General features: G+C 41.2%; 1 protein-coding gene across 4 annotated transcripts in view; it reads right to left on the minus strand.

Moving 5' to 3' along the window:
* LOC121574164 (tyrosine-protein kinase Fer) overlaps positions 1 to 10,666 on the minus strand; it is a 45,624-nt gene extending 34,958 nt beyond the window's left edge. For 2 of the 4 annotated variants that reach the window (XM_041886811.2, XM_041886808.2), the window contains exons 1-3: positions 10,423 to 10,666; positions 2,301 to 2,608; positions 212 to 385 (exon numbers count right to left, since the gene is read on the minus strand). In XM_041886811.2, the coding sequence (XP_041742745.2) occupies positions 212 to 385; positions 2,301 to 2,510 (384 nt within the window). In that variant the 5' untranslated portion in view covers positions 2,511 to 2,608; positions 10,423 to 10,666. Of the gene's footprint in view, positions 1 to 211; positions 386 to 2,300; positions 2,609 to 2,832; positions 3,002 to 4,511; positions 4,619 to 5,774; positions 5,811 to 10,422 lie in introns of those variants that run through there. The other 2 variants (XM_041886809.2, XM_041886810.2) reach the window with 2 other exon arrangements.
* Positions 10,667 to 11,580: the final 914 nt, after the last annotated feature.

Genomic DNA, 11,580 nt, shown 5'->3' on the forward strand with positions numbered 1-11,580 from the left:
AATAAAAAAACCTGCCCTGATCAAACAAAAGCAAGATTAGCATCTTAGCAACAATAGAAGTTCACCTCATTTACACTCGGACCACACCTGTGAAACACCCTGTCAACAAGGCCCCATATAACTGCAAATAAAGTAAATGCACAGGAAAGACGATGTTTGAAGCAGGAGTACGCTAAATGTGTGTGTGAGTGTGTTTGGGTGTATACAGTACCTTGTTCATCTCGGACTCGATCTGTGTGTGGATGCTCTGGTAGCTCTTCTTGACCTGCTGCTTGTCTTTGATCATCATGGTGAGTCTGTGCAGAGGGCCAGAGTTCAGCTCCTCCGCGTGACACTTCATGATCTTACTCAACTGTTCCGTTTGCTGGACCATGTGGGCCCAAGACTGGAGAGATGGGAGAGGAAGAAAAGAGAAAGATAGAAGAGGGAGGGGGGAGGGAAGGAGGGAGGGAGGGAGGGAGGGAGGGAGGGGAAGAGGGAGGGAAAGAGGGAGGGAGGGAGGGAGGGAGGGAGGGAGGGAGGGAGGGAGGGAGGGAGGGAGGGAGGGAGGGAAAGAGGGAAAGAGGGAAAGAGGGAGGGAGGGGGTCAACAAACCATCTTCTTATCTCCTATCTCACCTTAAAGACACTGTTGTGTCTGTACTGCATACATTAATATATCTACAGTGGGGAAAAAAAGTATTTAGTCAGCCACCAATTGTGCAAGTTCTCCCACTTAAAAAGATGAGAGAGGCCTGTAATTTTCATCATAGGTACACGTCAACTATGACAGACAAAATGAGAAAAAATAATCCAGAAAATCACATTGTAGGATTTTTAATGAATTTATTTGCAAATTATGGTGGAAAATAAGTATTTGGTCAATAACAAAAGTTTCTCAATACGTTGTTATATACCCTTTGTTGGCAATGACACAGGTCAAACGTTTTCTGTAAGTCTTCACAAGGTTTTCACACACTGTTGCTGGCCCAATTTTGGCCCATTCCTCCATGCAGATCTCCTCTAGAGCAGTGATGTTTTGGGGCTGTCGCTGGGCAACACAGACTTTCAACTCCCTCCAAAGATTTTCTATGGGGTTGAGATCTGGAGACTGGCTAGGCCATTCCAGGACCTTGAAATGCTTCTTACGAAGCCACTCCTTCGTTGCCCGGGCGGTGTGTTTGGGATCATTGTCATGCTGAAAGACCCAGCCACGTTTCATCTTCAATGCCCTTGCTGATGGAAGGAGGTTTTCACTTAAAAATTCACGATACATGGCCCCATTCATTCTTTCCTTTACACGGATCAGTCGTCCTGGTCCCTTTGCAGAAAAACAGCCCCAAAGCATGATGTTTCCACCCCCATGCTTCACGGTAGGTATGGTGTTCTTTGGATGCAACTCAGCATTCTTTGTCCTCCAAACAAGACGAGTTGAGTTTTTACCAAAAGTTCTATTTTGGTTTCATCTGACCATATGACATTCTCCCAATCCTCTTCTGGATCATCCAAATGCACTCTAGCAAACTTCAGACGGGCCTGGACATGTACTGACTTAAGCAGGGGGACACGTCTGGCACTGCAGGATTTGAGTCCCTGGCGGCGTAGTGTGTTACTGATGGTAGGCTTTGTTACTTTGGTCCCAGCTCTCTGCAGGTCATTCACTAGGTCCCCCCGTGTGGTTCTGGGATTTTTGCTCACCGTTCTTGTGATCATTTTGACCCCACGGGGTGAGATCTTGTGTGGAGCCCCAGATCGAGGGAGATTATCAGTGGTCTTGTATGTCTTCCATTTCCTAATAATTGCTCCCACAGTTGATTTCTTCAAACCAAGCTGCTTACCTATTGCAGATTCAGTCTTCCCAGCCTGGTGCAGGTCTACAATTTTGTTTCTGGTGTCCTTTGACAGCTCTTTGGTCTTGGCCATAGTGGAGTTTGGAGTGTGACTGTTTGAGGTTGTGGACAGGTGTCTTTTATACTGATAACAAGTTCAAACAGGTGCCATTAATACAGGTAACGAGTGGAGGACAGAGGAGCCTCTTAAAGAAGAAGTTACAGGTCTGTGAGAGCCAGAAATCTTGCTTGTTTGTAGGTGACCAAATACTTATTTTCCACCATAATTTGCAAATAAATTCATAAAAAATCCTACAATGTGATTTTCTGGATTTTGTTTTCTAAATGTGTCTGTCATAGTTGACGTGTACCTATGATGAAAATTACAGGCCTCTCTCATCTTTTTAAGTGGGAGAACTTGCACAATTGGTGGCTGACTAAATACTTTTTTTCCCCACTGTATATTTCTGAATTGATATGTGTTTGTATTTACCTTGGAGACGTTGCTGATGTAGTCCATCTGGGAGGAGTTGTCGTGCTTGTCCACCTGCTGGCTGATGTTGAGGAGGAGTGAGGCGTACTCCTTGTCGCTCTTCACCCGTAGCGTCATGAAGCGCTTCACTGTCTCCAGCAGCTTCAGCTCCCAGTCCTGCAGCTTCAACAGCCCGTCGTGGGAGTTCCCCAGGTCCCGTCCGAACCCCATCGTCCCTCTTCCCTTCCCTTTTCCTCAAGGCACGCTGTTTAGTCTCACACTTCGCCGGGCCGGGAGGATGGAGAGTCACCCTCAGTTCTGCATATTTCCTGGAAGGAGGATTGAGGCACATCAGTGGAGGCTGCAGAGGGGAGGACGGCTCATAATAATGTCTGGAACGGAGTCAATGGAATCATTCCACTTATTCCACTCCAGCCATTACCACGAGGCGGTCCTCCCCATTTAAGCTGCCACCAACCTCCTGTAAGGCACATACAGAAACTATAGTAAATGTGTTAAACATTCTGCACAAATTACAGCAAATTGATAGCACCTGTCCTGGTCGACAAAGGCAAACTGCTTGTTGAATGTTGGTTAGTCACTAGTTGCAGACAGTTGGTGGAAAGTTTTCTATGAATTACCCTAAATAAAAGGTACTCCTTTGATTAGCCTAACCCTTTATAGACCGCAACAACCATCTGATGCAAGAGGCAGAGTTTTCTGAAATAAAGATTCTGGAGGAAGAGGAGGGAGACCAGCTTAGCTTAGGAAGTGGGTGGGTGAACAGTGAACAACCGCCCAAAACAAAATGGTAACAAATAGGCTACCTAACCTCACCATCCCTCATCTCTGCTCTCAGGTAACTATTTCTAGGACTACCACACTAAGACATTGAAACAAAGTAAATAGAGACCAGAAACCATTGTTTAAAACTGTAGCTACAACAACAGGATGTGGGCTAGTCTATCTAACGTGAGATAATGGCGTAAACCTTTAGAGATGAGGCAGATTATAAACAGACAGACAATCACTCTACCTCTGGTACTACTAGACAGCCTATTTAATCTGCCTTTAAACCTCAGGGGGAAAAAAGCTTATTATCTCCAAGTCAGATGCCTTCTGTTCTGCTCCATTGTCTCACACTGAATACTTTTAAGTTCTCCAGTGTCTCACAAGAGAGTGCTGATAAATAAAGTAGGCTACCAAGAACATCTTCAAACTTGAACTACCAGTTTTGGAAGTTAAATAGTCGGGCCAACACAATTTGTCAAAGATGCACCAAGCGCACCAGAGACTAGAAAAATGTGCCTTTCTATTGGGAATGTTGTTGTGCATATCCCAGTCAGATCACACATGCCATCCCCACAGTAGACTAGCCTATTTAGAAGGGAACGTCTTCAAGTAGTCTGCCTTGATCTAATATGTGAAAACTCTTAAGAGAAACCCTTATGAGAATGGAGCGGCTGGAATTCAAAGTATTATAACCTAAACAAGAACAGCCTCATCTGAAAGAGCCTTATTCGGCAAGTAGCCAAACTTGTGTCATAAATGGGTCATAGCAGGAATTCTAGGACAAGCACCACAATAGAGCCTATTAAGCCAACACAAAACGTCCTCCACATTCAGAAAACCTTTTTAGTCATGCATTCTCAAATTTATAACACTACAGAAGATCATGTGAATTGTATTTAGGCTGTCCGTGCAAAATCAAGTGGACGCAGTGTCAGTGACATGGCAGGTTTGTTGACACAGTAAAATATTCATTTTTCTTGCACATTCTTGGCAAGATGGTGTGAGCAATGCCATAGGAATTCAAAAAGTGTAATTTTACCACCCACGAGTCGCAGGCTGTCAACAAAGCTGAGGGAAATGACTCTACTGTACAGTGTTAGTACCGAGACTATACTGAGTTTATAGCTAATGTCTCTGGTTTATTCCAAAACAAGCTTAAGCAAGTTCAACATGCCATTACAGAAGCTGGATCAGAAGCAAATCTTTCACAGCTGAAAGAATAAGCATAAACAATGATAACAAACCCTATAAACTGACACAGTAGGCTACTAAAAGTTTACTGTAACAATAACCATGCATTTTTGTGAAACTTGATAATCTGTCCCTCACATTACTGTGAACAGTTAACACTCCCTTTAATGGTGGCTTTGAACACTTACTTGTAGCCAAAGGCAACACTACACATTTTACTCAACAAAGAGCATTTTCTAGAACACCTACCTTAAGTCAGATAAGATAGAGGGAGCATCTTCAGTAGCACACTAGACTAGTGTTCAAGTGATCAGTGACCTATGTAACAGCCACCAACAAGCATCATGAGAAAAAGGCTGAAAGGAAACCACAAAGTAGGTTTAATGCAGAAAGATGTAGGCCTATTCAAGCCATGAGACGCATTGAGTACCCTACAATACGAAAATGCTTTGGAGGGGCAGCTACCTATTCTCAAACATCTTAGGCTAGGCCTATATGACAAAAATGAAAAACTGGATAGTGGGTCGTTGCACTTCAAAAAGCACAAGAAATAGGATTTCGACACCCACCATCTCTGATTGTTCTGAAACCGTTTATGTAGTTAGAAACAGATCAGATTAGCATTCCTGCAACATTATTTTGTTGAAATATAATTTGCTCTCTGACAAATTAAGCTAATTGATTGCACCCATTTGGCCCTTTTAATTTATAGGATTCATATAATATTCAAGAATTGTAGTACCTAACATCCGATTTGGGCTAAACTTTTTTCTAACAATGAGGAAAGAAGTGGTCAAAAGCCATCCACGGACCCCCCCACACCAATCCCACCTGAACAACAAGTATATAGTATCAGTTCTCTATGTATGGAGCTGCGGTTTGGAGTATTGTTTCTTCATCCTATGTAATGTATTTCCCCTGTTCAGAGAAATTAGTCATTGAAGTTGTTGGGTTTCAATTAGCTTAATTTCTCAGAGATCACATTTTATTTTAACAAAATAAAGTTGCACGAATGCTTATCTTATCTGTTTCTAACTACAGAAACAATTTCAGAACAATCTGAGATTGTGGTTGTCATTGCTCGCGGAACATAATTACAGATAATATGTTGACTGCAAATTGGTCGCAAGAAGCCCAAACAGATATAATATTTGACTAAAACATAATCATTTCAAACCTAGCTTACATTTGTATGTGATCACATCTCTCTGTTATGTGTGGGAATACTTGGGACCAGATTTCCAAAATTAGAATCACTTGGAGCAACTTTCCTGGTGTTTTTACAGTCTTATGTCCAATAATTGTATTTTATTTATTTTACCAACAAAAAAAAACAAATATATACACTATCGGTCAGGGTTGTTCTTTATTTTTTTACTATTTTCTACATTGTAGAATAATAGTGAAGACATCAAAACTATGAAATAACACATATGGAATCATGTAGTAACCAAAAAAAAGTGTTAAACAAATCAAAATGTATGTTATATTTGAGATTCTTCAAATACCCACCCTTTGCCTTGATGACAGCTTTGCACACTCTTGGCATTCTCTCAACCAGCTTCATGAGGTAGTCACCTGGAATGCATTTCAATTAACAGGTGTGCTTTCTTAAAAGTTAATTTGTGGAATTTCTTTCCTTCTTAATACGTTTGAGACAATCAGTTGTGTTGTGACAAGGTAGGGGGGTATACAGAAGATAGCCATATTTGGTAAAAGACCAAGTCCATATTATGGCAAGAACAGCTCAAATAAACAAAGAGAAATGACAGTCCATCATTACTTTAAGACATGAAGGTCAGTCAATCCGGAACATTTCAATAACTTTTAAAGTTTCTTCAAGTGCAGTCGCAAAAACCATCAAGCGCTATGATGAAACTGGCTCTCATGAGGACCGCCACAGGAATGGAAGACCCAGAGATACCTCTGCTGCAGAGGATAAGTTCATTAGAGTTACCAGCCTCAGAAATTGCAGCCCAAATAAATGCTTCAGAGTTCAAGTAACAGACACATCTCAACATCAACTGTTCAGAGGAGACTGTGTGAATCACGGTCGAATTTCTGCAAAGAAACCACTACTAAAGGACACCAATAAGAAGAGACTTGCTTGGGCCAAGAAACACGAGCAATGGACATTAGACCGGTGGAAATGTGTCCTTTGGTCTGGAGTCCAAATTGGAGTTTTGGGTGCAACGGCCGTGTCTTTGTGAGATGCGGTGTTGGTGAACAGATGATCTCTGCATGTGTATTTCCCACCGTAAAGCATGGAGGAGGAGGTGTTATGTTGTGGGGGTGCTTTGCTGGTGTCACTGTCTGGTGTCACTAGTTGCGATCCGGTGTTAAGGTCCAGTGATTCAGTTATTCCGGCAGAAAATCCGATGTTCTGGGTGAAAACCGCTAACGGTGGCTAATAGCAAGTAGCTAGTTAGCTGGCTAGCTAGTTTCAACTGGAGATTCTAGATAAAAGGTGAGTAAATAATAGAATCCGTTCCACATTGAGTGAGGCGGGTTGCAGGAAACCTACGCCATCTTGGATAAAAGATGCTTAAACCACATCAGGAGACCAGTTTTGAGGTCTGGGAAAATTCAGATACATTTACATTTTGGTGTGTAAATTACCCTTTAATTCAAGTGTGCAACTAGCAAGAGGCTGTTGTCTAGCAGTGTTTTTGTAGTGCACATGTGATGGTAGAGTTTGCAAAACAAATACCCCCTGTATTGATGAAAATAATCACGATATCATTCTGCCAGGTAAGCATAGGCTACTTTGTAGTTAACATTTAATTGAGAAGGTTTTTGGGAAAGCCTTTCCATCTACCAGAAGACTGTTTTCATTAGCATCATAGCTAATGGCTACAAAGTGGTAGACGTGTGCACCACATACACACACACACAGGGGCATTCTCGTTGCTTCTTCAGAAAGTTGCAGGAAATACGAATCACTGAGGCATTCTGTTCATGTCTTATGATAAACTTGGGCAAAATATTCAATTTTCAATACATGTTTGAATATTGTTGAATTCCGTTTTAATGCCTGGATTTCATGAGGGCCCTAAATGTCATATTTGGATCAGAATGAGGCTCTCAACTACCTACTGTTCCTGCAGTGATGATTCACCATCTTCATCGAATGTTTTCATAATTTATCTGCAGATAATCGCCAAAAAGCCTACCAGTAGCCTATGCAAATTAGGGACCCAAACGAACAACTCTCTCACGGATGCGATTCGGTAGGCTACACTGACAGACTGACGAGAGTCATTCATTTAAGCGTCACTGTTTGGCATTCTAGGAAAGTAAACCTAAGAAATCCTTTGGTTTACTTGTTCCGATGCGATACCATAGACATATAATCACATTGCATGATTTATGAATGGCAAAGGGATATAGGGTATCGACTTTATTCAGTCAGTTCGACCCCTTTTATAAACTAATCAACACTTGCTGTTCAGTTGTCAATCAACGCACAGTAAACAGCCTACAATGCGCCACGACTCCGCGTGGCTGGCTATGTGAAACACGCAAAAAATAAATGAATGTGTCAGAAAACAATAATTAGGCTAAGTCGTAGATTTCGACTCATCTTTAACACTTACATTACATGGGACATGCAAATTCACAAGCATCATGCTTTCTCTCCCTCCTCCGTGTAAAGAAATTCAACTGCAACCAGAGATATGTATATAATGACAAAATGTATGTCTCCGCCCTAACAATGGGAGTCATTGTCCCAAAGGCGGGAAGGTAGGCGACAAGCTTTGGTTCAAAATAAATCCATAGAAACGCATTGGGCAGATTTTGGCGAGAATGAAACCTCTCGCTTCACCTCTTCCTCTCTGCTGCGTTCCCCTGTCATCGCTTGCTTTGTAACTGACAGGCGCCTATTCTATCAATAGATTGCTAGAAGATGCATATCGTTCATTCTAGCGGGAGAGGGCTCGAGGGACTAGCGAATTGAAACTTTTAAATCAAAAGTTGCCTAGTTAAAGGTGCAATATGCTGAAATTGCTCCGCAATTTCCTGGTTGCTAAAATTCAAATAGTTCACCTAATATCAGTTTATGTGACAAAAACGAACAATGTACAATGTAGAGCGTCATTGTACCATCTAAACCGCTGTTAAATATATTTTCAATAACCAAAAATATTGTATTTTCAGCTGGTGTAGAAAACCAAAAGTAAAAGATGCAAAAACTAAACTAAAGAACGGGAAGCATAGAAATAGCATACATAGAACAGATCTACAAATTCTTTTAGACTTGCTTTCAACGAGAATGACAGATCTATAACTCACATTTCTATGTGAATTTGGTCGGGTTGCCCAAAAAGTTACATATTGCAGCTTTAATATTAAGTGGAAAATGTATCCGGTTGAAAATGAGTCTAACCAGCTGATTAGCCGACGCTAATGAAAAACACTGCTTTGACCTGACAGTTTATCGTGACACAACAACCAACCTTGGGTACAATAAAGAAATTCAGCCAGTAGCCTACATTTTATAAGCCCACAGCTGTGGAAAACTTCTCAAACAATAAGTCAATGATAAAGATGAACAGCTATCTCAATTTCAAAATGATTATTTGTAGTAAAAAATGAAGCTGTGAAAACAATCAAAACCATAGTTGAGTTTCTATTGAAAGAGTTTTAGGACAAAGCTAGAACCTAAATAAGGGAGGAGTGAGGTGCAGCCCCAGGACTATTTGAATGATTTAATGCAGCTTGGAACTGAGTTACAGTAAATTGGTGGCAATGGGCCACAATGCCGTTCTTCACATCTGGGTCTCCTTCCTCTCTAATGTGTGCCACAAATTATGAGTCAAACAGTGTGGTTGAAGTTGTACACAGGAGTATGACAGTGAAATGTCTTCTTAACGTGATGTTGTTATAATCCTTTCTCTCACCAGCAATAACACAATTAGGGTGGGTGGGTGGTGGGCTGGCGGAGGAGACCATCAGTGGGAGTTAGCTATGGTCAACAAGGATTTGCTGTGCGCTACAGAACAGGCTCTGTGGTGGTACTGCTGCTTGAATACCCCATCTGAGTGAGCAGTCTAGCAAAGGAATGTCCTCCTCATTCGGCTCACTGCTGTGGCATGAAAAGGTCATGGACTACAAGGCTGACAGACATAAACAGTGTCATGACTCCACCTGATGATACATTATTTTCTAGACTTTATTTCATATCTAGCCTATGTTTGTAGCTTAATGTAGGTGGTAAGCGTATGCAAACACTGTTAGGCTAGGCTATTTGTTAGAAAAATGCAATATGTTAGCTATGATGGGAGAGAGAATATTGGACACAGCTGGCTGAGTGTGACAAGGGGTTTTGTAAAGTCAAGTTGGCTGGTTGTGATAAGGTTTGTAGTAGCTGCATCCGTTTCATCCGCCCATTTCGTGGCAATCCATAATACAGTACTTTACAGCACAGCATTGAACTGTTTCTCAATAATACTGGCTATAATGTCAACAAGTTGTCAAAACCATTTCTGGAATACAATAACAATGAGCTGTTTGCAAGCTGACAACATAATTTGCACGTTCACCTAAAATGGCTATTAAACACACAGCAAGGGCTGCCTACATGTTTCCATCCCAAGGAACGTTTTTATGCAGCAAAGGCATTAGAACAGAACATCCACCAAAGCTCCTAGTGTAGCTGTGCCTCTTCTTACCAAACACAGTCCAGTAGCTAGCTAGCAAGCAAGAGTAGGCTAACTAGCTAAATATCTGAACATAATCTGATTCACATTGTCAAGCTAACTAACTAGCAAACAATCTTAGCATTAGCAGTTAGCGTGCTAGCTAGCTATCATTACCCATATTGACAGCGCCATTGTAAACTGTTTAGGGTGGAAAACAGTTAACTATGTGACAACAAAAGTTTAATCAATTGTGTCTGCAATATTATAAAAGGTTCCTATAACAATAGCATGGAAAATGTATGTATCCGTGTTTTTATTAGCTATTACCTTGCTGGCAAACCCGCTAGGTAAAGTTAGCTATTACTGCTAATGTCGGGTGTCTGGACGTTTTTTTTTTTTTCAGGAAAGAAATCCTAAACCATTGCTCTAAAGTGTTTGTTCTCTAGCAAATAGCTATCAAATCTACATTATCCCATTCAAATAGACAGTTGATACAATCAATGACAGATTGCACTCACTTTATTATGATAGTTTCTTTTCTCCTGTTATTTCTCCTTGTTTCCTGATTTCTTGGTATTCCTCTTTTCTTTTGCTCGGCTGCCGGAGCTGGGATTCGGGAGGGGTTTCCGCTCTGGCTCTGTACGGGTCTGGTCTAGCATAGGGTTATGACGTGTGTCTGTAAAATACTGTGCGTTTTAGAAAGAGATATAAATTGTTAAATTACACAGCTCTGATGTTGATATCCATGCAAGCCCCAACGTCCATCACATCACACACTCACAAATCTTACGGTATACAGCTTCACTGTGCTCCATATGTGCCCCTCTCTCCTCCCCACTCCTATGACTTCTTGTGTTTTTAGGGTGAGAAAACAAACATATCAATAGCTATTCAATAGGCTACAGTCCACTCGCAGAGTTTATGACAAAATTGTATGGAGGCATTTGTACAGGTAGCCTAGTGGTTAATGGCGTTGGGCCAGTAACCGAAAGGTCGCTGGTTCGAATCCCTGAGCTGACTAGGTGAAAAATCTGGCGATGTGTCTGTCCATGAGCAAGAAACGTAACCCTAATTGCTCCTGTAAATCGCTCTGGATAAGATAGTCTGCTAAATGACTAAAATGTACAGTAGGGGGGCCTACTGTAATGAATTCTTATCAATCATAATTGATAAGGAACAAACTAAGAGTTTCAACCTATTACTTGGTGTGAGGGTCTTATCAGTTACAAGTTTCTTATCAATTATAACTAATAGCCTTATGTTACCACTATCAGTTGTATTTACATTTACATTTTAGTAATTTAGCAGACGCTCTTATCCAGAGCGACTTACAGTTTTAGTGAGTGCATCCATTGTTCATACTGTATGAGACTAAAGTCGACTAAAGTCTCATACACTACATACACTATAAATAAGTCCCCAAGGGTTCCCAAACTGGGTTGGGACTGGGACCATATATATGTAACGTTTTTTTTTCTTTCTCTCAGTCTGATCTCAACTTTGAACAACCATTTCTTATGTTGAGCAGAGCATCCACCAAAGGATTTCCTAACTCATATTGTTGTATGGTATTGATCCTTTCCACGTTTTCTGGCAAGGTGATCGATCGTCAGAGCCTGTGACAATGACATAGGTGGCAAGGCCCTGAGGTGAGAAGTTTTGAAAACATTACTCCA

The sequence above is a fragment of the Coregonus clupeaformis genome, chromosome 9, assembly GCF_020615455.1.
Source record: "Coregonus clupeaformis isolate EN_2021a chromosome 9, ASM2061545v1, whole genome shotgun sequence".
Lineage (NCBI taxonomy): Eukaryota > Metazoa > Chordata > Actinopteri > Salmoniformes > Salmonidae > Coregonus > Coregonus clupeaformis.